Source organism: Camelus ferus, chromosome 7 (genome assembly GCF_009834535.1).
Source record: "Camelus ferus isolate YT-003-E chromosome 7, BCGSAC_Cfer_1.0, whole genome shotgun sequence".
NCBI lineage: Eukaryota > Metazoa > Chordata > Mammalia > Artiodactyla > Camelidae > Camelus > Camelus ferus.
The window spans coordinates 81,563,091-81,589,064 of NC_045702.1; the positions used below are offsets into that span (position 1 = coordinate 81,563,091).

The 25,974-nt window shown below is 46.2% G+C and overlaps 1 protein-coding gene across 1 annotated transcript; it reads right to left on the bottom strand.

The window, feature by feature from the left end:
- Nucleotides 1-2,182: 2,182 nt before the first annotated feature.
- INHBA (inhibin subunit beta A) lies at nucleotides 2,183-22,502 on the bottom strand. The gene is made up of 4 exons (XM_006184685.2): nucleotides 22,259-22,502; nucleotides 20,241-20,738; nucleotides 17,145-17,734; nucleotides 2,183-7,806 (listed from the first exon to the last, which is right to left on the bottom strand). The coding sequence occupies exons 3-4, from the start codon at nucleotides 17,530-17,532 to the stop codon at nucleotides 6,926-6,928; spliced, it is 1,269 nt and encodes a 422-aa protein (XP_006184747.2). The 5' UTR covers nucleotides 17,533-17,734; nucleotides 20,241-20,738; nucleotides 22,259-22,502; the 3' UTR covers nucleotides 2,183-6,925.
- Nucleotides 22,503-25,974: the final 3,472 nt, after the last annotated feature.

Sequence of the window (25,974 nt, forward strand, 5' to 3'; positions counted from 1 at the left end):
GCAGCAAATTAACTCTTGCCCTGGGCAGCTTTTCCAACGCTCTTTTCTGACCGTGATTGGACCTTCTCTCAACGCTTCCTCTGACTTCTGCCTGAATGGAGATCAGTTTTTAAAAAAGAAGATTCTTCATCATTTTTATTCAACCAGTTGGCCTCCTATTTCCCAAAACCACTTGCAGATTTTATCTGCCAAGTTTTCTGCAAGAAAAAGACCTCTCTGGTGTCCCCTAGTAAACTGAAGTCACGGTGGGAATCTTAGGAGGGCAGGCGCTTCTCAAATCGGATATGGTCAAATGGAACATTTGTCTATTTCTAAAAAGTCTTGAAACAGCTCTGATTCTTTGCTGTCGGGTAAATAATTTGCCTTCCTTGTTTTTTTCTTACAGTAGGCACTCGTGACAAGACAATGAAAGAAACCCCGAAAGGGAGTAATGGAGAATCTCTACAAATCCTGCCTTTACATGGACCAAGGAGAAGAAAACATTGGATCAATGCAGAAACACCAAAATTTCTTTTAAGGGAGCTGAAACTTGATTTGATGCAGGAAGGAATTACCGCATTGCTCTGCTCCCTTTTGTTTGGACACTTCCTCAGACAAGCATTTTTTGAGAAAGGATCAAACTTCTATATGAAACGGATTTAGATGTTTCCTTTAAATGATAACACATTCCTTCTCTCTCTCTCACTCTCTGCCCCATATATATATATATATATGTGTGTGTATATCTATCTCACATATGTTAGATGTGTAATATGTATTATATATACATATATTGTACATTATATATACATAGATACGTACATACATATATTTCTATAACTGACTTTTTTCAGTTATTTTTTCTTACCTATGAGAACATCCATATAAATTTTATAATAATGTTACTCCTTTGTAATTCAGTGGGGTTTTTATTTAGCTGCTAATACGCACTCATTATTAAACTTGGTAGGGAATGAAGGACTAATGCATTTGCTTCTGTGTACACACACACACACACACACACACACACACACACACACATTCACTGGGCCCATAAAGTCAAATACTCTGCACAAAAGGTTTCCCCTAGCAAAATATTAGCCTAGAAAAATAAGGCAAATCAATAAATATAAAGCAAAACAGATACCATTTTTCCTTTCAAATTAAAAAAAAAATTGGAACTTCCGTACCTGAAACAGATAAGAAGGGTTTAATATGAATTTACATAAACTTGACATTTCACTTGGAGATAAATAAACTGTCTGGTTTAAAATATCTGTGTTAAAAAGTTAGAAGTGTGTTCAACACGCCAACCCCCCACCTCTACCACCATTTTTTTTTTCTTTTCCTTTGGAACATAAGGAAACTAATCAAAAAATGGAAGCATGGAATAGCAAAGAAAAAAAAATTAATTTTCAACTTGAAAACAGAGCTTGATTGGAATCCTAGTTCTAATTAATGTTACTTAACCATAGCTCAGATCCATCGGCAAAAGCAGAGTTACCCATATCTACTGTTCTCGGTTAAGACAATGAAATGGGAGCAGCAGATAAGACGATGCCTGGGACACGGGGATTTACAGACGTTAAGTTTCTCCATACAATCTCTGGGATGAGTGCAGATACTAAAGAAAAACCCTAGAAGAAAAGGGAGTACCATCGATTCATTACTGACCATACTTGTGCGATTCCAAATTGGTCCGGTCTGTCCCAACACTTTTCTTTCCTATGCACGTAGTTTTCAAGCCCTCATGGTCCCATGCCATCTCAGTTTTCTATCCAGAAAAGAAAAGGAGGAAGAAAGAGCTGAAGAGAAGGAAGGAAGGAAGAGGGATGGAGGGAAGGAAAGAAGGTGGGATGGAGGGAAGGAAAGAAGGTGGGAGGGAGGGAAGGAAGGAATGTCTCTATTTCGTGTTACTTGCCACTACAAGAGTTTTCCCATTGAGAAACGGGAAATTAACCAAATGATTAAAATATAAATATTGCTGGTCCAATCTGAGCCTTTTAAAACCTCTGCCACAGCAATGTGTATTCTTTTTCCAAGCTCTCTTACTTCCAGCTTTTGCCCTCTCTCTCCCATTCAATCTGTTTCTCATACTCTTCCAGATAATTACAGTAGAAGTGAAATTATCACCCAGCAAAGGACGTAGCAATATGTGTGTGTGTGGGGGGTGGATCTTGGAAACCCAATAAGACAAAAAAAATAAAAATAATAAATCCCAAACAGGTCTTTTTATTTAACATAAGGCCAAAGAAGCTATCAGGCGTTGCTGAATACTGTCCACTAACTGTACAAAATATTTGACTGCATGCCTCAAAAACACCAAAATATCCGCTGGAATGCCATAGAAATAAATAACTTCTGCTATAAACACATGAAAACATATCAAACTGTTATCTCTTTCAACATATTGTAAATAAAAAAAATTACCAGTACTTCTACACAATAAATATTAAGAAACCATTGACATAGTTGAAATGCACTCATATAAATTAACAACTTTAATTACATTAGCCAAACAGACATTGGTTAAAGAACTGCATGTAGGATGCCAAAAAAAAAAAAATCAAAATCAAAATCAAACAAACAAACAAACAAACAAACGACATCAACCACAGAACATAAAAAGTTTTCAAACAAAACAGGCTTCAGATTATCTTGGCTTTCATAATTATATTTTTCTTTTAAAGAAATTATATTTTTCTTTTAAAGAAAAATATCAACCCATTGTCAATGCACTGTTTCTCAAAGCATTTAAATAGAGGGTAAAACCAAGTGGAAATTAATACAGAAGAAATGATTCACTTTACGCGCAAAAAATAAATAATAATATAGCTGAGACACGTGGCTTGCTTCTGCTCTTGAAGATGTGAACAGCTTCTAAGCATTCATTTTCTCTGACCCATACAACAGCTTCTCAGTGATAAAGGGTTTAATTTAAACACTTACGATGTCCACCCCCAAACCTTCTGCCCACATCCACAAGTTCCATTTATTGTGTAGGTTTTCAGGGTGACTAAGGTTTTCTCTATATTAAAAAGGGAGGTTGCCAAAAGGCCTACAGGAAATCATTTTTTCAAGTGAACATGATCATTTGAATCTAAGCTTAATACAACTGGAGCATTTCGTTCTCTGTTTTTTAGAGTCACCTTGAGGTCCAATCCCACTAGGGTGAAAAAAGAAATTCACTTGCTGTAAGAGGAGAATGCGGGCACTCTCCTTAAAATCGGAGTGTGGAATCAATCTTAAATAAGCATGAAATGGGTTGGTCTTCAGGGACACGAAAATCCCAACTCAGTGTTCATCTTACTTTTTGGAAAAAAAAAAAAAAAGAAACAGAAAAGAAATGTCAATCCAATCTATGAAAGAGTTATTATTCTTAAAAAATATTTGGGGACACATGCTTTTCAGAGCTTTTAAGATTAGCGTGGGAAGATTTTTAACAGCCTAGAGATTAGCCCTACAGAAAGAGAGATGCAAAGGCCAGATGGAACCACACTTATCTGAGGGACACAGACAATGAAGACCCAAAGTGGATAGAATTTAAAAGCTGTTTCTTTTGACCTCACGCTACTCCATGAAAAGTGTGGCTTTTCATGAGGCGGTGTAACCTCCAAGATTATTAAAGATAGTAGCAGTTAATAATTCTATTTCAAAGCCGTATACATTTAATGACATATTTTGGTTCAAGTGTGGGGATGTGTAATTTAAATGAAATCATCCCTTTAAAATACTGTCATGTGGAATTTCATTTAGCTCTGCTTCTCATTACCATGGCCACTCATCAGACCCCATCTTACCCTCAATACGTCAAGGATTTAAAGGCCGTCGTGGATGGCAGACACCTTTGAGATGAATGAGAGCCACACACGGAGGGTCAGCTGTTTTTTCAGCCTCTTCCCACTGTGTCCACTGCCTTGGCCATCTCTGGTACCACACAGTGAACCAGGACTTGGTTTCCCACGCTATTTTCATTAAGTTATGTTAGTTCCGGTGCCAAATGAGAGGCAGTTCAAGAGATCCTCAAAGTTTTTCATGAACATTGGCAAAGTTTGAACCTCGCCATCGTCTCCTCTCCTTAAAACTTTCCTGGCCACGCCCATCTTTCCCCGCTGCGCGACTTCCTTGTCACTGGTTAAGAGCGAGGAAGTAAGTACCAACGATGTTTGCTCTCCCTCTCACACTTAATGGGAATTCACTCTCATGCATCAGGGTGGGATTTCCCGCAATAACAAAGGGTGGACCTCCAGCATGTATTAAGTATCGGCCAGGTAAAGACATTAAAGTGATCTGCCTGCAGACAGCCTAGCACTAGAACATCATGATTCGATCTATTTCTCAAGAACTAAACCACCTTTTGTAATATTTGGTTTCTCATTGATATTTTAGCTTTCTACTATTAATTTAAAAAAAAAATCTATGAACTGACTGACAAAGGGCTGAAAGCTTCAATATTTTACAAAATACTGATGAATGTAATTTTTCCCCACTGGACAATTTTTTTTTTCCAATTTTTGCAAACTTCAAACAAGTCAGTACAAATAAAGCTCTGTGTTTTAAAAAGCATATAATGGGTAACTTATTACCTGTTCTAGCCAAGCTAAATACTGTAGAATAAGTTAGTAAAAATTTAGCTTTAAGCACGTACTTCTATATTTATAAAACAAAGTTATTTTGTTTTTTTCCTTTTTGCAACTGAATCAATACATAACCAACTTACAAATCAAGAGTTTTGGCTGCAAATGAAAATATTAGGGATTTTTACTCCTGCCCCTCTCCCAGTTTCCTGTTTTCTTCCTTACCCCCACTCTTAACAACTTCTCCAAAATTATTTATCTTTTAACTACTGACAACATGACTTAGCCCAGCTGTGCAGGTAATATTTCTCACAACCAAACCTTAATCATAAAAAGAAACAAATTTTGAAAATGCACTCATCTCTTTTATTCTGGCCTAAAGATTCCATCTTTTTTTTTTTTTTTCTGAAAAAGCTTCTTATTTAAGATTGATTCCAATAGATAATAAATACATCATCCAAAAAAATAAAATAAAATAAAATCAGCCTAGAGCCATGATGAACACGAGTTTCCTGTTTTGTTTTCCCTGCAGGGAGTAACTTGTAGGATGGGGATGAAGGACAAAAAAGAGGAGGGAATTCAATCCCTGTACAACTGAAAGAGGGTCTTGCTGAACAGTCACTGGAATTTCCAGGCTTTTTTTCCCATCCAAATTTCTGAAATGTGCCCACCTAGTTCAGAGTAAAAGCGAAAACTAGAGCCTATCCTTCTTAAAAATACTGTGTTTTTGCACACAAACATTCATTGCTTTTAAGAACATTAAAAAAATGACAGTCTGAAGTGCTTAAACTGTGTATGGACACGATGCGACACACGTATACATACACACAGACATGCATGTGTACAAAGCACTGTATATATACACATACAAGCATGGAGCGCCCCATGAATCCCGTTGAACTTGAAACCCAACAGTGTACGACTGTCCATCCAGTATGAAATGTCCTTGTTTCATGAACGTAAAAGGAGTCACAAACCAAACCTCTCAGGTCTTTTAAGCCTGAACCCAATCTACCCTCCGCAACCTTGAATCCCAACCCCTGACTCACTGATGGTGAATGATAACCAATCACAGACAGACTGTTTAAAGGCTCACACAAATGTCTTTGGTGTATGTGTCTATTTTTTTAAGGTACAAAATAATAATAATAATTATAATTATAATAATAAAAATAGCTATTTTGTGTGCTGTAGCAGTTTTTTTTTATAGCTCACATTAAGTGCAGCTCTTAACCCCCCTCCCACCCCCCACCCAAAGAAAATACTAGTTAAATAAGGATTAGACAGGTCAAACACCATTGTAGTGCAAATAGTAAACGATAAAAAAAAAAAAAAACAACATTTACAAAATATAGAAATGTTTGGATCCAACAGATGGACAAACATATTCCTTTCAAGTATCTCTCCTTGAAGAAAATAAAAATTAATTCAGGTTACTTCCAATACAAAAAAAGTGTCTCTTTTTTTCTCTCTCAGGTAAACAGTTTCAAACCTATTAGGTTGCATAGTTCTAAGATCATAAGCACCTTAACGAAATGTAACTGGGGATTCTTTTTCCCTTGATCTTTCAATCTTCCCATTCTTGTTCTCAATTTTTTTTTTAATGTTGGTTTTGTTTTGTTGCAGAAATGGTGCAGAAAGAAGGTGTGACCACCTGCACACTAGAGTTCTTTTACCAGAATGTGTGTGTATGTGTGTGCGTCTGTGGAAATGCCTCTGTGTGTGTATGTGTTGCTGGGTGGTGTGTATGTCTGTGTGCGTCCACGTGTGTGTCTGTGTGTGTGTGTGTCTTCATGTGTGCGCATGGGCTGATGTACACAGAGAGAGGGTCACACAGACATACTTTATGACCTGGGTTACTGGGTGGGAAAGTGCCTATAACTGGCCCTTTCAAACTCATGGCTTTCTAGACGCTACTTGGGTTGTGCCAGCCCACATGACTGCAGACTCGACCAGCTGACTTCGAGGCTCACACTGAAAGGGAACTGAAAAGGAGAGGACAGTCTTCCCGAATATTCCCGTTCGAGCAACTGCGGTCACCACTTGGATGCTGGAGGAACGAGTGAAGGGTACCCCATTCTCCCTCCGCACCCCCCCTCCCCACACACCCCAATTCCCATCTCCTTCACTGCTTCATCTCTGAGCCCTGGCTAAGGAATTTTTCCGCATCATCCTTCATCTGTTTCAGGTTTTGCTTTTAGTTTTTTTTGTTTTCTGTTTTTTGTTTTTTTGTTTTTTAAATTTCTATTTTTCTGGTTGTTTAAGTCAGAAACCTTAAACATGTCTTGGCGTTGCCACTGTCTGCTCCGGACCGTCTTGCTCCCTTCCCGCCCACCCCCACCCCCACCCCCACCCCGGGGCGGGGCGCCCTACGAGCACCCGCACTCCTCCACTATCATGTTCTGGATGTCCTTTTTGATAATGTTCTGCCCATCGTCATAGTACAGCATGGACATGGGTCTCAGCTTAGTGGGCACACAGCACGACTTGAGGTTGGCGAAGGGGCTGTGACCGCGCATGCGGTAGTGGTTGATGACGGTCGAGTGGAAGGAGAGCGAGGACCCCGACGTGCCCGCTATGTGGCTGGGGCACTCACCCTCGCAGTAGTTGGCGTGGTAGCCGGAGGGCGCGATGATCCAGTCGTTCCAGCCGATGTCCTTGAAACTGACAAAGAACTGTTTCTTACAGCAGATGTTGACCTTGCCGTCACACTCCAGGCCCCGCCGCCGGCGCCGGTGAGGGTGGTCTTCAGACTGGCGGGCCTGCAGCATGAGGAAAGGTCTGTGGGACTGCTCCTTCTCCTCGTCCCCGCCTTCTCCGTCCCGCCTCCTCCCCTCCCCCTCCTCGTCTTTCTTCTTCTTCTTGCCCAGGAGCACCAGGCTGGCGCCCGTCTCGTGGCATTGCTCGCAGGCAATCCGAATGTCCAGGGAGCTCCGGCCCTGGTCCAGCAACCGCTGGATGCTGCTGGAGACGGGGAAGATGTGCCACGTGCTCTTGCGCGCATCCACCGCCTTCTCCGACATCAACACTTCACTCCTCTCCCCCGCGAAGCCCACTTCCTCGGCCTCCTCCCCCGCGTCCGAGCTGCCCTGCGGGTGCTTCTGCTGTTGAAAGAGACGGATGGTGACTTTGGTCCTGGTCCTGTTGGCCTTGGGGACTTTCAGGAAGAGCCACATTTCCGCACGCTCCACCACGGACAGGTCACTGCCTTCTTTGGAAATCTCAAAGTGCAGCGTCTTCCTGGCTGTGCCTGAGGACGAAACACAGCACACAAGAGAGAGCAGGGACACTGTTAGTTTCCGGCGTTCCGGGCCACTCCCCCAATTTCAGCCTCTGTTACAGACCATCTCCAGCCCGGCCGTGTAAATGAAGGCCCACGGATCCTAAGAACGCTTTTAATAATTTGCCATGGTTGATGAAAAACAGTATACTTGTGACATGTGAACATTCTAGGAAATTTAAACTTCCGCCCCCAGAAAGTTTTAGCGGACCACAGCTAGGCTCACTCCTTTCACGTTGCCTGTGGCTGCTTTTGGACCTAGAACTTGGAGTTGACTAGCTGCGATGGAGTCCGTCTAGCCCACAAACCTTAAGTTCTTTACTCTCTGGCCCTTCCCAGAGAAAGTTTGTCCACTCTTGCTCTAGAAAGCAGAGCGTCCAGATCTGAGTGTGTCTGTTGACTATCTGACTGCTGAATCTTAGTTTCATCTTCTGCAGAATGAGAATGACATAAAGGCATGGACCCACTATCCCAGAGGTTCAGAAGGAGCCAATGGGATAACAGAGATGAAAACACACCGTAAGCTGTCGCGGGCTGTGGGATACTATTAACCCCACACAACGACGCATTTCTTTTCTGTTCAAACAGTCAGGCCACCGTGGAGCCAGGCCTCTCTCCCATCATTTCTCCATTAAGCAGGTAGAGGGATCTTTCCCAAAGGTGGATCTGCTCCTGTCACTGATTCCTTCCCTTCTAGTCCTTGACTGAGTCCCCATCACCCTCAGGATAAAACAAACTGCCCAGAACTCTGCACTCCGCCTGGTCTCCGGCTATCCCCCACTGCCCCGTCCTCGTGGTCCAGCCACACATCAGCAGGTTTGAGCTCCTGTCTACTCGTTCACTGTCACAGCTCAGGATTTATCAGAAAGCAGACAATTACTTGCTCCCTTCTCAACAAATGGAGGCATCCTTGCATGGAGTTATGTTCCATTAAGAGACCCATCTCCTCCCTCTGCAGCCCCCATTTTTGTCTCCTTCCCTTTTGAATGCAGCTTAATTAGCCCAAATAAAGGAAAGCGGAAATCCCAACATCGGCGGGGCAGTGGGATTCAGGGGCCACTCAGTTCTTGCCTGACTCTAAAATTAGAAAGTCATCCATTTCCGTCTCTTTCCACAAGCACCTGTATTCATGCAACAACATTTACTGGAAGGAGCAGGTATCCAGACTGCAATTCTTTGCTTGATTAAATATTGTCCCTCATTTCCACTTCTACGACTTGGTCCTCTTTTCACGCCCGCCACCTGCGTGTACCTGGTTCCGACTGCCTGACCACATGCATGCTGAGGACAAATCCGAGAACAATCTGAAAGTTCATCTTAGAACTTGCAATTCCCTGGTTGGGGAGGGGGGTGTCTCCCTGCCTGGAGTTCTATAGCTAACGGAAATCCAGCCCTACTTATCACTCTCAGCCCCGAGAAGTTTACAGTACTATAAATTTTAGGCACAGTTTCAAGTTCTCTGCAGCAGAAAGCAGGCTTTTCTGAGCACGGCGAGCTGTAGATTCTGTTCTTAATTTAACACGCTCTGCACACTATGATTGTGATAGTGGTAAATTCACTGAGGCCAGGGCTGAGATGGGATGCGTCTGTATGGGAAACGTTCTGGGGCATCTCTGTCTAATCTTGGGAGGATGCTGGCCCTGCTGGCGGTGGTCGTAGTGCGGGGAGTTCCTGTGACCCGACCTTGCATCTGTGGCAGGAGCCGCAATGAATCATAAAGCTGGGTTTGTGATTAGCTCACCAGAGCGGAGAGCAGTTAGAGGGGGAAACTGTCTTTTTTTAGGAAGCATGATGACTTTTTTTCAAAACGTGAATCTAGTATTCTCCTTTGCTGAAAATTGGTGGCAGGGGGAGGGCGGTGTTTTTTACTGTTTGTCTTTTAAGAAAGGCAGAAGAGAAGGGTCCAGGAAGGAGAGCTTAACCACTGAAGTCTAAACAGACAACCGGCAGTGGATTTCAGGTCGTAGGGTCCTCCCAAGACCAGAGGAAAAGGCTGCCGGGAGCTGCCCCAGCCTCTGCTAACCGGCCTGGAGGAGCTAACGGCCCCCACGTCCGCCCTGCCCTGCGGAGAATGTTAACAAGCTGCCTGCTGTTCCCCCTTCTGCCTCTGAGCGGGCCAGCTTCTGAAACCCTAAACCACACAGGGTGCCCCTGTGAAGACAGAGAGATAGTAGCTGCTAAATTAGAGAAGCCAGAGGGCACGAGGTTTTGTTTTGTTTTTCTAGGAAAGAGTGTGAAACGAGAGAGTCCGGCTTGCCCCCAGGCTGGAGAGCCCTCTGGGTTTCAGGGAACTGAATCCACAGGCTCTTCTCTGCTTGCACCCATGCTTGACAGCTGGGGCTGCGGGTGAAGAGAGATGGTCCCCCCTCCCCGGGTCAAGAGAGGGTCCAGGTGGCCCTGGGGGCCTGCACACATTGGACTTTCCTTGAATAAAGTCCAGAAAAGTCTTCAGATGCTGAGAGGAGGTGGTGAGATGCTAACTGGCCGACTTGTACAAGTGAGAGCACAGGAAAACTGCCTCTGAAGGGTCAGTGAGGCCAAGGCCAAGGCCCCCTGCTTCCGGGACAGCCTACAGGGCAGCCCCACATTTCACAAGAGCTGGTTTCCAGTGCGCGATCTAGCCCCACCCCTTCTTCACAGGCAGCTGTACTTGGAAGCGAATGATTTAGTGTTCCTGAGAGAGGATTGTACAAAGACAGTACTCATTAGAGGGGGCTCAATCTGTCAGGTGCTGTTATATTAGGATCAGAGAGTCATCATAAAATGACTTTCATCCTGGTCCTGGCTGGTAATTAACTGCACGGCATCGCCTGCGTACTGGGGAGAGGCACAGCGCTGATATATGCATCGGTTTAATGATCTGAGCAGAAAGACTCCGTTCCCTGTATTTGCATCCATTGCCTGCGTGCTGGGGCTCTCCCCCGTATTTCTGACATTTGGAATTTCCCCCTACTAATTGACATGCCTGTCGCCTCCTTCTCCTGGTGTCCATTTCTGGAACTGCTATTTGTATATTGCACGATATTTTATCAGGGGGAAAAAAAAAACAAACGAGATCCAATTTCATGAAAATGCTGTTGCCATAATGCTCAGGAGAACAGGGGGAAGACAGAGAGATTCCAAGCTTCCTAAAGTCTACCTCGTATGCAGGTACATTTTCAAAGTTCTATTGCATTCTGACTAATCAAGCAGTGCCTTTTCCTTTCCTTTTACATCTAGCTTTCATGGCAGAAGGGGGTGGGGAGAAGGAGACAGCTTAGACGCTGAGATGCAATTCATATTTAGCAGGGCTGTAGGTTTCAGAAAGAGACTACAACCCTTACACTTCTTAGGCATGAAAAATATAAGTAGTCTCTGGGTTATATTCGCTTGATCTGTGTTTCACCTGAGACAGGCTGCTCTACTGCAGGGATTGCTTTCAGGATGCTCCAGTCCTCACACCTCTACGCACAGCAACTAGAGAAACGGAAGGAGGTTGCCTAAGGCTGGGGTGTTTAGGATCAATTACTAGTCAGTTTCAGGTTTGGCTTAAACACCTCCTGCTATAAAACCCTGGCATGAAGCCTTCCCATGGTGCTTTGAGAGCAGGGACAGCAGAAGCTTTATACAGGTGTGCACCGGGTTCCTCCGCTGCTACCCACCTCACTAGATATCGCTGGTGGCTTTGCTAACCTTTCATTACCTACTCTCTGATAATATTCTTTTCATCCTCTGTGCTATTTTTTCCCTCCTGAGGCTTGTGAGCAAGGCTTGTATCACAGCCTGCTCTGCCTGAGTAATTCACTAAGAAAGTCCCACGCAAACCCATGTGGGTGATAATATTTCAGCACTTAAACCTCTCTGAGCTCGGTGGACACATACCAAAGGGAGAGGGAAAAGTGCATACAAATGGGTAGCAGGGATGTTTCACTGCACCTTAGAGGGAACATCTCTGAAATGTTGCTGGGCGGGAGGCACTGAAGGGAGTCTTTGGAAGCTGGAAGGGAAGACACCTGAAAGCACGTTTTCCTCTGTTTTCATGCTTGCAGAATTTTTCAAATGTTTTTGATCACCCACTCATTGAGGAGGCAGGCATGCCAAGGGTTAAGCGGCCAAGTCCCTGGTGGTTCCCCTCCCCCACACCGGGCTACAAAATGCTCCTCCTCCCACTCCCCTTCCTCCAGCATCTCAGGTTTGTGGGCGCAGGAACAGCTCCAATGAAATAAGCAATGCTAACACGCATGTTTCATTTTTGATAGGATTTGTTTTCCTCCCCAGGGTCCTGCTTAAAATATGCTGCCCTTCTCCACGTGGGTAATAATTAAGTTCCTACTGTTAATGGGAAGAGCCTTGTAGTTTCTGGAGGATTTAAACACACCATGGGAAGGAGGCAGGAGCCTCCCTGTAAAATGCACCTATTCTTTTCGTTTCCCATTCTTCACCAAGGTTCCCCTGTGCCTGGGCATGGTGTAGTCTCTGATGGGAAAATACAGAGCTACTATTTACAGCCTGTGTGTTCCCTGCAGCACTAACTTCTCATTTGGACTGTTTCCAGGGGTTTCTGCAGAAAGAAGCAAGATCTTAAAGGTTATGCCTCCTTTCACCTACAGCAGAGGGTTTTGCCTGCAGTAGATCTACAAGTTTGGTCATAAATTATGTTGACTGATTTTTTTTTTTAGCCTTAATATCTTTTCTTTGGATCTGCTATTGACTTGTAAATGCTCAGCCACATTCTGGCATCTTTCATTTAAACGGTGATAAAAAGATTAAATGTTCAGAGAGAAAGGGATTTTCAGTTCCTAAAAGAAGTAAAAAAAAAAAAACAAAAAAAAAAACAAACAAAAAAAAACTTCAGGCTCAACCCACAGACTTTCAGAGACTTCTTCCAAAGTCCCTGAGAACTTTTACACTTTGGAGTTTGGATCTAGGAACCAATCGAGTCTGAAGCTAAGAGATCGTGTCTGAGTATATTTTAGCAGAAGAGGGGCCAAGACAAATACGTGTTTCCACTGAAAAGTGCCTGGGAAGGTATGGTTCCCCGTTCTCCAAATACAAAAACTGAATTTCGACCCTGACACTTCCCTACCCCCACGCCAGCGCACCTCCTTCACAGGCCCAAACCTCTAAACCCACCTCTTTTCACATCTTTCCTCCACATCTCTCTGCACACTCAGTTCAAAAACAAACGTGTCCTCCAAAGCCGTACACTCCGTTCCCCCAAGGTGTTAAATAAATAGACTTTCTCCTCCCGGTCCGAAGTCACTTGTCATTTGTCGCTGGTGAAAAAACGGTTGATAAGACAGGCAAACTAGAAACCACATCAGGGGAGACGGAGGACATTTTTTTGGTAAAAGCCCAGGCAGCCGTATTAGGGAGAGATGTGTGAGCAAATCAGTGTTGCTGATGATTCATGGTCACATTTCTCCACACTCGGCTTTGTTTGCTTCTGAAATGGATCACTCCTGGGTCCTCCATAGAGCTCCGGAATGTTCACATGTATCACTAGAATTCCCACCTCCTCTCCTTCTGTCTCATTTAACATGTTACAAGTAGTCACGTCCCTCCCATCCCATAAAATCCTAACTTTCCCTGGAGGATGAGAGGAAGTTGGGGTGGGCACTGATAATCACCGAGATTAGGGCGCTATACAGGCTGGGGCTTCCAGTAGGTGAAATTACATTTCCCTAGATTATCTGGTGAAGGAGCAAAAGTCTTTGGAACGCGCCCTCTTGTGGCCGATCATTTCCCACTATTCAGAGAAGAAAGTGTGTAACCCCCTCAGGACACCCTTTCGGCGAGGCTGAACTCCCAGAAAAGTTCAGAAGGTTGGCATGGGAGTGGTGGGAGTCAACTCCACCGTGAGACGGCTTTTGTGGGGTGGAGGCAAGCAGTCATCTCAACAAGCCTTCTTAGACCCCTGTTTGGGGACGTTTGGGTACATTTCTAACCCAAGTCGTCTGTAACTAGAATCCTCCAAGTGGGGAGAGTACGTGTTGCTTTCAATGGACACCTGGGCCACGTGAGCATCTTCTCTTTCTTGGTGCTTAGTTCTTACCCTATCCTTTCTTCAAGGAGTGCTATCCATTGCTAACTTAATCACCAACATCAGCATATAAATTTGGCAGCATCTGGAGACTCCACCATACGTTGTTATGATACTTTGAGTGACCAGCTATTGTCATCAGTCAAAATAAGGTAAAACAAAATACAGCAGTCAAGACGACCACTGATTTTAGCTTCGATGACAGTTACAGTGAGAGCTGGCTTGGCTCCACCCACCCCTTCTTTCCTCTAAGGTGTTAAAGTAAACAACAGAGGATTCCTTTGCCAGCCTTGCAGAGTGCCATAACCTCGGTGAGCTATCTTGGGAGACAGACATAAAAAGAAAGTCATTTTTTTGCTTGTTGGAATACATCACAGAGAGCCCGAGGGCAGTTCTTTTCTGCTGAGTCAACAGCAACTCGCGGCAGCTCTACCAAGATGCTGAGGCACCTGAGCACCTGAGCACAGTGCGACAGACTCAGTTCAAAGAGCTCTAGGCACGTGAAATTTTGGAGTCCCTCAACTATTGTGGCCACACCTTGGCCTTATTCAACTGTCATGGAGGGTAGAGGTGACAATTAAACATGACCCCCTAACTGAGGAATCTTGAGGCTGAAAAGTGCATCGATGGGTGAGGATCTGTGACCTGCACACAGGTGACACTTACTGGCTAGATTCCATGCTGTACAGAGGGGCTTATAAAGAAAAGAGAAGGGAGGGGGAGGGTAGAACTCAGCGACAGAGCGCGTGCTTAGTATGCACGAGGTCCTGGGTTCAATCCCCAGTACCTCCATTAAAATAAGCAAATAAATAAATATGAATTACCCCCCCCCAAAAAAAACAAAAAAAAATGTTTATAAAGAAAAGAAAACTGAATCCCTTTGGCTACTCTCAAAAATCTTGACATTTGATGTCGTTCGAGTATTACTAAGGTTGAATTATTCCAAAAGCAACAAGACATGTTTGTATACCCACTGCAATCATTCCAATGATAAATCTCTTTCCTGGGTTAGCAAAAAAGCAGCAGAATTCTGACACAGTAGCCTGCGTGGAGAGCAGGCTGTCCACATTGCAATGCTTTTCTGTGAAATCGTACTACATCAACTTGAAGTTGAGGAGTGAAACTTCTCAAACGAGGAAAAGAAGAACACATTATAAACCTGTTCTGAGACTCCAGCAGCTCACCCAAAGTCAAGTTGTGCATCTCAACCGGGAGGAGTTTCCATTACCGACCTTAAACTTCAGTCAACCTGTGAGTCAAATGAATCTGCCTTTTCAAAAAGTTGCTCGATTTCTTTCAAACTAAACACCTCCCAGAAAAGTTGCCTGCTGCCCTCCCCCCACCCCCCGCCAAAATGACAAGATTTCATGTAACTGAGAAAAAGATTGGCGCTGAGATGAAGACCACAAGGAAGGAAGAATGTAGAAAGTCAAACGGTTTCACTGCAAAAATCTCTCAGTGCCAAGAGAGTGACTGGCTGGACAAGCCGAGGAAGTCAGAACGCGGGGCGTATTGCGAGCATCAGGTGTAGCGTTAAAAAGGACCAAAGGCAGAGGTCTACCGGTCATGCGATGTGGGTGAAGCCAACTGAGGGTGAACTGCAATCAAGGCCATTCTGTGTGGCCCCTGGGATATAAAAACATATACAGGGTCCCTTTGTGGCAGGGCGGGACCAGCCCTTAGGCCAGTGGAGCCCATTCGGTGCTCAGGACCCAATGTCATGGAGCAACTTCCTCCCCACCTTTGCCACCAGGAAGGGTTGGGAAAAACCGGGTGATAACTTGAGAACCCCAAGCTTATTTTTCCCTCCATCAGCTTCAAAAGGTAAAGTCCAAAGTACCGTGGCCTTCGGGGCTGCATCCAAAAAAGAACTCTAGGGGAAGAAAGTCAGATCTTCTCGAAAAGAAAGGAAGCTTCTGGTGAGACAGCTAAGTGGCCTGTCTGAGGAGGAAAGCTCGCTGGACACCCCGGGCTTCTCCCACGAGGGGAAGCCAGCCAGCCAGCAGGCTCTCTGCTCCCCCTCACAGGGTGCCCAGGTCTCGCATGGTTTTCTGGAAACCAGACCATCTGAGTCAACAGGTTTTCAGGATTGGAAATTCTGAGTGTTGCCTTAAGTGTCTGCGGCAAACTTTTACATCCAGCAATGCTGAGAGTCCGGGCACATACTTTACTGCCCATACGCTCTAGCAAACAAAACAATGGCATTCCTTCTAAATGGATTTGGCAAAGGGATACAGTTCCTTAGCCTGGCATTACCATGAGAGTGACACCGTATTAACACATCTGTGTGCCTGGGTGTGCAGGGGTTCCTCCACAGGCAAACGGATCTGCGTCACATAACTGTAAAAAAAAAAAATCCCCCGGGCCCTGGGTCTCCAGCCTGCACTTTTGACAGGTAATTTTCTCTTCACCAACAGGTTAGCGTGGTCCTGAGCCAACGATTAGAATCTATTTATTAAAGTTCTTCCCCTTAAGGACTGATTGAGGGCTCAGTGCAGTATCTGAGAGCACTTTGTCAAGGTTGCATTCCTTGGCAGAGAGCTCTTAGTAACTTTACAGAGAACAAAACTCTTTTTTTTTTTCAGTTCAGAGAGCAAAAGTCAGTGTTCCAAAAGTGTCTGCTGGTTCAATGTCATCTGTCCCCCGCCCCCAGCCCCAACGTCGCTCTTCCCTGCCTAGAATGCGATGCCTGTGTTCTCAGAGGCAGTTTCTAAAGGTGAAAATGACTGTCACTAATATACATGCCCTGCTTCTCGGAGATGGCCCCTGATTGGACTTTTAAAGAAAAAAGGGTCCCTTTTTTTTTTTTTAAGACAATGACTTCATCTGTGCCATTCCACCTCCATCCCGCGCTCGCCACCCCCAGACCCCCAGTACAAACTTTGGATGGGGTCCGGAAGCCTCAGGGTTCCCTCAGCTCCCCCAAATGCCCCAGCTTTTGGCTTTCCTCCGGCTGCTCTGATCTGGTTTCCCAGGCAGGGCGAGGGAGCCTCTCTCTGACCTGCATGCCGCTCCAGACTGGCCCGAGAGCTCCCTCCGGGGCGCGGGGCTGAGTTTAGCAAGTGTAAGCTAGCCATCTCCCGCCAGGGCTCAGCCTAGGATGCCAGCCCTGTGAGGTCGTCTCCCCGTTGTCTCCGGCCTCCCCTCGGTCCCTCCGCTCCGGTCCCCTAGTAACTCATGACCTTCCCAGGCAGGGGACAGCTAGAGGGAGAGAAGTTCCTCCGAGGACTGTCAAAAGAAATGTGCCCCCCTCCCCCGACCCGCCACCCCCAGCGCCGGGACCCACCTGATTCCGCGAACGTGATGATCTCCGAGGTCTGCTCCATGAGTTCATTCATTTCTGCCCTCCTTCCGATGTCATCCTCTATCTCCACGTACCCGTTCTCCCCCACTTTGCCCACATGAAGCTTCCTGATGGCATTGAGAAGCGCCGCCTTGGGTACCGGCTGCGTGACTTCGGGTCTCTTCTTCAAGTGCAGCATGTTCAAAATGTGCTTCTTGACGGCCTCCACCATCTCCGGCTGAGAGTTGGGTACATCCTTTGGGAGGGTGGCCAGTGCACAGGACGGGCAGTCAGGGGCGGCCCCGTGCCCCTCAGATCCTGGGGTGGGAGAACTCCTCACTATAATCCAGCAAGTCGCCAACAAAAATCCTCTCAGCCAAAGCAAGGGCATGTTGGCAGCGAAAGTTGTTGTGATTGTCCTTTGAAAAGGCCCTGGTTTTCCTGCCCCCCCCCCGCACGCACAGGGTTTTTTTTTTTTTTTTTTTTTTTTTCCTCTCTCTCTCTCTCTCTCTCCTTTTTGGTTTTTTTTTTTTGTTGTTGTTGTTGTTGCTTTTGTTGCTTTTTTTCCCCCCTTCTCCTCTTCAGCAAATGCTCTGAAACAAGAAGAAAAAGTTTTCTGTGAAGTTTGGTTTGCAGGTTCCCTCTCTGAATGCAGTCAGGGCTGTAGGTTTGTGGCTGTCAGGGAGGAGAGTTCTGACTGTCTCCGAGTAAGAGAGAAGGAGGGAGGGAGAGAGGGAGGGAGGGAGGGAGGGAAAGACAGGGTGGGGGGAGACAGAGACAGAGAGAGGATGGGAGGGAAAGAGAGACAGGGAGAGGGAGAGAGGGAGGGAGGGAGGGAGAGAGGGAGAGAGAGAGAGAGAGAGAGAGAGAGAGAGAGAGAGAGAGAGAGAGCGATTGGCCCTAAGTGAGTGAGTGAATGAGAGAGGGAGGGAGTTTGTCTGTGAGTAAAGGCTGTGATTAGGAAGGGGAGGGACCGCTCAGCTCGTTTGCTGACAGGCAGCTTGCCTACCGCTCACTGCCTGCTCCCTCACACACACCTCTCTCCCAGTATCACCACTCTCCGGAGTTCCACTTTCCCTTCCGAAAGAAATTCTTCTAATTTTGTTCTATTTCTTCTTCTTCTTCTTCTTCTTCTTTTTTTTTCCTTTCTTTCTCTGCCCAGTCCCCTTGCTACACCTTCTTCCTCTTTTGGAGGGGAATGAAAACCCCCAAGAAACACTCTGTCTCAATCAACAGGGAGGACTAAACGCAGGCAGTCTGCCCCCCTGCGCCCCTCCATCCTATCTGGCCGCCCCCTCTGGTGCCCAGATGCCCCCGGCCCTTAAGGTGGGGCTTGGGGTCCCCGGAGGGGGTCAGACAGGTAGTGGAGGTCGTGAAAAGGGGCCACCGGGCCACTGGGACCAGAGGAGGGTTCCAGCCCAAGGGAATCCAGACGACCATCCTTCTCCCCCATTAATTCATATTTAAATGTTCCGGGCCGTCACCGCTGGCAGGCGGTCAGAGGGCGAGCGCAATAGAACTTTTGTTTGGGGTCATATAATACACTCGACTTTTCCCAACTGCAAAATGCAGCCGGGCATTGCAAGATCCACAGGCGGGCAGGCAGCCTTGTACATGCCTGTATCCTGCGTGTCTCTGTCCCCTCTCCTGAGCCGCCGCCCCCCTCTGCCCTGCACACACACACTCACCCACCGCCGGCCCTGACTTCACAGATAAAATGCAAAACTCATTTGGCCTTTCCCACATTATTTTATACAAATAGTGGGCTCCGCTGACTTGAATAACTGGTCCTATGGGGAAAGAATCTCTAAAATATATCGGCAAATGATTTTCTCTGTCATGTGCTAGTTTGTTCGGCCTGCCCCCCTACCCCCATCCTGGACCAGTCTGTTCAGAGACTGGCCCCTTGATGGCTTCTGGCTTCTTTTGCTCTCCAAGGAACAGCACAGATGAAATCATCATGGATTTCAGCATTCACAGAGAAAGAAAAATGTGAATTTTTAAACAATGCCTCTCTGAGGTTTTGGGTTTTTTTTTTTTTTTAATTTTCTTCCCCCCAACTCCCTGCCCCCCCCCCTTTTTTCATTTTCTGTCTTATTGCTTTTATCTTGCAGAAGTATCTTTAAGAGGTCCATCTGCTAAAGCTTTCCTTCCCTCTCGGTTTCTTTCCCACACATAAGCCCTCTCCATTTCTGTAGATACAGTCAGCGTATATCTGACACCTAGTGTGTTCAGAGCCTTACAGTTAAGCAATGCACTTGGGGTGGGAAAAGTTAAGAAATGTCATTACTACAAGCATCAGATCTGAGGGCGAGAGGAAGAGAGTGACACAAGGGTGATGCTAAGTTAAAATTACAGTTTGCAAAGGGAACCATACTTTTCTGAGTTGAAGACCCTGTCCCCTTTTTCTAAAGCAACCGCCTGCCAGACTTTCTCTGTCACCAGACATCTAACACCTTTGGGATTTTACCTCCAGGAACATCGATTACTCTGCTATTAAGACTGTCAACATTCCCTAGAGTCTAATACTTTTTTTTTAGTGGGGGATGGTGAAAGAGAATGGGGAAGGAGGAACGTCTGTGTTAATAATTGCTTAATAAAACATCTTTGAAATAGAATATTTAACCTAATCTACCTATTTGGCGTCACATATACAGTCCCCAAAGCATTTTGCAGTGCAATTAAGTTTTACAAGAGAGTCTGAAATAGAACTAAAAATTTAATGACTCCAAACAACTCGAGAGTCCACGTAGGGCTGCATTCAGACAAGTGCAAGTTATCATTACATGGACTCTCTCTGCAGGCGAGGTTGTGTGTGCTCCCCGTATGTCCTGCTTGTGAAGGTAACTTAAAACTTAGCTTTCTCTCTGGCACAGGTACTTGTGTATCTGTGCTGAATGGATGGTAGAAACACATCATCTATTCGCATGCCCCACGAGGAAAAGCAGTATTAACTTGCCTGAAAACATTAAAAAAAAAAAAAAAAAGGTACAGATCGCAATGTGCATGGAAGTGCCAATAAGTTGGTAATTTTTGCTGCTCATCGTTCTGACTAGGAGCATGGAAAGGGCTCACAAGCAAAGAGTTAAAAAGCATTACCTTTCGGGTCCTCTCTGTTTCACCAGCAGGCTCTCGGTATCTTGTGGCAAGAGCTGTCCGGGTTCCTCTTCATGGAGTTGGCACTGAGAAGTTTTATACTGTACTTCTCATTTGTACAGTCACACATTGGTACCAGTCAAGCAGAGGAGGGCTGGGGCTTTGTTTGGGATTGGTCAGCATCAGAATGACATCAGCAGATGACTGGTTTTTCCAGTGTGAGACATATTTCATAACTCATTATCTAATGGAAAACCTTTCTTGGCTGCCGTGACAGTCCTGGGTGATCACTGAAGCCAGTGAAAAACCTCTGACTGACTAGACTCCCCTTTAGAGAAATCCTGGAACTGAACAGCTCTATCTCATTGAGTCCCACTCACAACTTTTCTTTGACCAAGGGCTCGCACACTTCTCCCTCGATCCGGGCTCACTTTTACGTCTTCACATAAAACATCTGTTACTTCATGGAGTTGCCTCGATTTACAAAGTATTTTATTGTTTCTGATGGGGAAGAAAATTCACAGTCCTCTTTATAAGAGAGTCTGATTTTACTTTTTTAAATAAGATATTTCAAGGAGGGAAAAAAAAAAAGAGGGTAACTGTGCATACCCAGAGGGAATGGTTTTCCCCTCCCCTGACTTACACTATTATTTTGCAACTCAAGTAACTTATTTTTTTTACATAAGATATTTTATTGAGAAATAAGGGGAAATATGTGTCTACCATATGAAGATGGTCTTCTATCCTGACCTGCACTATTCTTTTACATCTTGAAATTGAATGCCTGCTTCATAAATCATTTATCACCAAGAACTTTGGAAACAGTCATTCTCTGCTAGTGAACTTTATAAGCAGCCTTCCCAAGTCTTAGAATCTCAACCTCACTAGCAAAAAAAAAAAAAAAAAAAAAAACCCAGAAAACCAAAAACCTCATATATCATTCTTCTTTATCAGAACTTCAAGTTCTATGATTTCCAACTTGTTACAAATCTGATATGAGATTGATGAAAAGAAGTGACCATTTCTTGAAAGAGGAGTTAAGTTGGTCAGGGTGTTTTTTGGGGGAGGGAGGGAGGGAGACGTGTTAGCCAGTCAGGGAAATAACACAGGAGGAAGGAAGGATGGTGGGAAAGGGTTGTTTGCAGGAATACAGCTGAAGCCTAAGCCGGGTCCTCATGACAAGTTGAATAAAATGTGCAAAATTGGGAGCTAATGAAAGCCATATGACCAGATATGTTGTTTCGTAGGCAGGATTTAACATGCATAAAATAAACTTTTCACTGTGCCTACAAGCAAAATATAGAGACGCTGGCCTCCTGATGTGTAGTTAAAACAGGTTCCTTTAGGACACCAGAAGTCTGGATACGAGGGTCTGCCTTGGCTAAACACAGAGAAAGTGTGGCTGCCGAGCTGTATCTGGGGTAAGGGGCGGCATTCGCAGAACTGCATATGCAGAAATGAAGTAGGAAATAAAATCATTAGGTTGCAGAGGAACAGAGGGAATCTGAGAAGGAAAGATAGAAAAGGGATCAGCGTTGGTTAACTCCAAACCTGCCATTACTTTAAAAAGGATGGCCCCAACCCCTCTATAAAGAACGGAACCTTCCCATCTTTTTCTGATGGGACTCCAGGACGGCAGTGGCCCTGGGGGTGTGGGCACATCTGAACCCACCCCTCCCCCGCTCATGAACCCTGGTGACCTGGCAATACCACCCTGCTTAGGAGTTCGGGAGCACCCACCCACCCAGATGAGACCCTGGTTCCACTGCTTACTAACCGGCTAACCGCGGGCCTCAGTCTGCTCATCTATAAAGTGGGCTTCACAATCCTCAACTGCAGAGTTAAGCACGTGCTCAGAAAATACTAGGGGATGGGATTTCGGAGATGCCTGGGGCTCTCTCTTAACGGCTGTGTCACAGGAACCTGCGGCGCCCCACCCCCATCGCCGCCCCCCATCAGAAGAGCCACCCTCTCGGTGTGACTCAGACCGCGTTGGCCACGGATGCCACCGAAGTGCCCACCTGCCTGTGATGTCATTCGCTACCTGAATCCCCAACCTCGGAGCTGAGCCATCCTGGAAATGCCTCCTCACTCCGTGGAAGTGAAGGTGGGGGCGGGAGAGGAAGCAGGCAGGTTAAAATAACTTCGGTCGACCGTTCTGGACGGGCAATCATCTTTTCCCTGCCGAACTCCAGGGCCCGGGGGTGGGGAGCGGGTCAGCCCAGCTCCTGACAAGCATCTCCTGTTCCTGCCTCGGGTTGGTTTCTCTTTCACTTCCTGCCCCCTCCCCCCGCCGCTCCCGCCGCCCCCACCCGCATCCCGGCCCTGCGGTCCCGCCGCTCGCTCGGCTACTGTACCTTGAGCAACACCTGCTGGCAGCTCCCAGGGATCACGCCGGAATGCGGCCGCCGCTCGAGCCCGGCTCGCGGGGCTGGAGTCCGGGCCAAGCCGTGCGCAGCGGCCGCCTCTATTTTTACCCCGAGCACCAGCAAGGGCAACTTCTTTTAGGAGCGGCTCTTGATTTTTCCCCCCCTTTTGGCAGCTAGAGAAGTCAGAGAGGGGAGGACAAAAAATAAAAATGAAAAAAAAAAAAAAATCACTGATCAGGGAGGGAGGGCAGCTGGGAATCTCCGAACCCAGCCGTCAGTGCCAGGGCGGGAGGCGCAGCCCGTGACGGGGACCGGGATGGGGACCCCGCGGGCCGGCTCCGGGGCGGACGGGGAGCGCTCACGCCCCGCCAGCTCTGTCCCCCTGCCGATCGCGGAGCTGGGTCCTACCGGCCACTGCGCTAGCACCGTGGCCCGCTGCCACCGCGCTTTTCACCCAGTGCGGGCGGCCTGATTTACTGGCCACTTCACCCAGCTCCCCGGGAGCCTTTGCAGGGCTCTCTTCTCGCCTGGAGGAGCGGCCCCTGGAGAACCCGGTGGAGCAGCTTGCTGCGAGCAAGGAGCCGGGAGGGAAACTGTGGTACCTTCTTTTACTGTAATTGCAAAAGGCACGATGTGCCAGAGATTTATATTTAGAAGTTGTATGTTTCTACTTTTATGTAAATGGAGCAATTAGGGCCTGCCTTGCTGGGGAGCTGGTGTTTTCAATCACAATTAGGGAGCTGGTCAAAAAAACAAAGTTCGTTTAAGGATAAGAGCTCTGTGGTGTGAGCGGGGGCGAGACCGGCGTCCCTGTGCCGCCCTGTGGCCCGTGGCGACACACGCCCGGGAGCACGGCTAACCTATAGTGGTGTTTCCCGGGGGTGGCAGCTGTCCGCGGACAAAGCTGGCACAAATCACGGAGCAAGAACGTTCATTTTTCGTCTCAAGCCAACCGTCTGTCCTTCGACTTCCATCCATGCGATCCATTGGTCTCTTTGCTCACTACTCCTGGAACAAGAAGCCAGGCCTAGAAGGGGGGCCCGCTTTTCATGGCTCTGTTCTTTTAGCTGCGGCTCACGCTTTGCTATTATTCAGTTTGAAAAAAAAGAAAAGAAAAAAGAAAAAGAAACACGCCCGGAGGCGTGAACGCCCCTAGCAGGTGACTGGGAAGTTGTCTGATTCAGCTGAAATGGCACGAGGTTGGGGGTTCAGAGCACGGACGAGGCTGCTGACAACTCAGGGTGTTTTAGTCCCTTCCTATGGAAAAAAAAATCTATTTCCCCCAAAGCATGATTTCTGGTTCATCCCGTCTGGGAAATTGAACATAAAACGTGACTGGGGGGGTGAGGGGGAGAAATTAAAAGGACTCGAGGTGTTCCCAGCAGCTGACGTGTTATTCTGGGCGCAAGGCAGGAAAACCTTGCCTCCCGTGGGAAGCGGTGACTCCCTCCCTGGAAAGGCAGCTCGGAATCCAGAAAACGTGGGCAGGAGCCAGAGTGATATTTGCTGCGGTGAAGAGATTTCGGCGGCTTCACCAAATGGCTTGGGTTGAATACGGGATTGGCAAACCCTGCCTGCTTCCGGGACAGCTGGAGCTTGCCCACTGCCCGGGCTCTGGGTTAGGGAGACAGATTTAGGGCAAAGATGGGTGAGCATTTCACGTTCAAAACTGAGTTAGGAAGCTATAAGTCAAATCAAAGACAGTGAAATAGAAAGAGAGCGGGAAACATTAACATTTCTCCAAAATTCATTACGAAATAACAGGGTCAGAAAGAATTAATCCCAAACTCTTAATTCTTTAGCCTCCCATTTCTCTGAGAACCACCGGAATATCCCACAAGGCCTTGGGCTACGATGCTCTCTGCTGTGAGAGTATTTGGAAGTACCTTATCTGAACCGAGGGGAACCCAGAACTGAAATGATTAAGGAAAAGGAAAGAAAAAACAGAAATAAACCCAAAAAACCCCAGTAAATAAACTGCTATCTTTCTGTCTACAACAGTGGTTCTCAACTGGAATTATTTTATCCCCCAGGAGACATTTGGCCGTGTCTGAAGATATTTTTGCTTGGCCTAACTGGGCAGGGAGGAGCTACCAGCATCTCCTGGGTAAGGCACAGGACAGTCCTCACTACAAAGAAGTTATCTGGCCCCCAAATGTTCATCTCTCTGCAGTTGAGAAACCCTGATTTAGGGTTACCATTTAAATGTTTCACCCAATTTCCTTCCCATCTGTGCTCCAAGGGGCCTTGGCAGCTATGCAAGATATCAATAATTCAGGTGATTCTGCCTCCTCATGTAGCTTGTGCTTCCTGGTTAATGGAAGCCCACGCCACACAGCAGATACCGACGCAGTGAGACCACCTCTCAGGCAACATTGTCCTCGCCACCAGCTTTCCCTTGTGGCCTCCATGTACTTCCTGTGGGCTCTGTATTCTAACCAAAAGCAGAATCTAGGTGACCAACAGCAAAATAAGATGAGCTGGCCCACACCCAAGTGGTTAGCAGGCAACAGGTCATGGAAAAGGGAAAGTGAATGAGGAATGAGTTATTCACTTTCAGCCATTCACGCTCAAATGAACCCACGCATCAACAAATCCCCGGAAGTGAAATTCACAAAACTGAGATGACCAAGCCTTTCTCTCCAAGCAAACAAATACGATGTGGCTGATTTTATTTGTTTAATACTTCAGGGGAATGACACCCAATCAATATCCAGAGAGAGAAAACACAGTGTTTTGCTAAATCCCAAGGCCAATTCGAAGCGAGATTATATTCTCCAAACTTCCTTTTTAGGAGGAAGTGTTATGACTATTCAAGGAAGGCTGTACGCCTTCAGGTGTTGCTCTCCTGTAAGGACTGAGGGGAGTCTTATGAAGGATCCCATGTCATGGGAAACAATAATGATCATCAACAAATGTTGGTGAAACCCACAGAAGGGGATTTGGCTGGGTCAAACTAGTTTAGAAGAGCGGATCTCTTCTCTGCATGATGAGGCCAACTTCCCCAGCTTATCACTTAGCTCCTGAGTGACGTGGATCACTCAGAGAGGAGCAAGTCAGTCAGAGATCCTTCTAAGATGAAGAGAGCTGTAAGGGGAATGCCTTAGACATGCCGATACCCTCTCATCCACTCCAACCCCTGAATCACAGTCTCCTCAGGTACGTGGTCATTTCAGAACCAAAGGCCTGAATCAACTTCCAAATGATTCAGAAAAGCCTGGATTTTTTCCCAAGAAGTAACCATTGAGGACTTGTGAAAAACTCAAGATTCGAGAGAGAAATAAGCATTTATAACCTCTGCAGAAAAATAGATACTGGAAAAGGAAAAAAAAAAAAAAAGAAAGAAAGAAAAACACTAATGCCAATAG

Coding starts and splice junctions, on each gene's coding strand:
- INHBA (XM_006184685.2), bottom strand. CDS start 17,532: ATGCCCTTGCTTTGGCTGAGAGGATTTTTGTTGGCGACTTGCTGGATT. Junction 7,807..17,144: donor CATCACGTTCGCGGAATCAG/GTGGGTCCCGGC, acceptor TTTCGTCCTCAG/GCACAGCCAGGAAGACGCTG.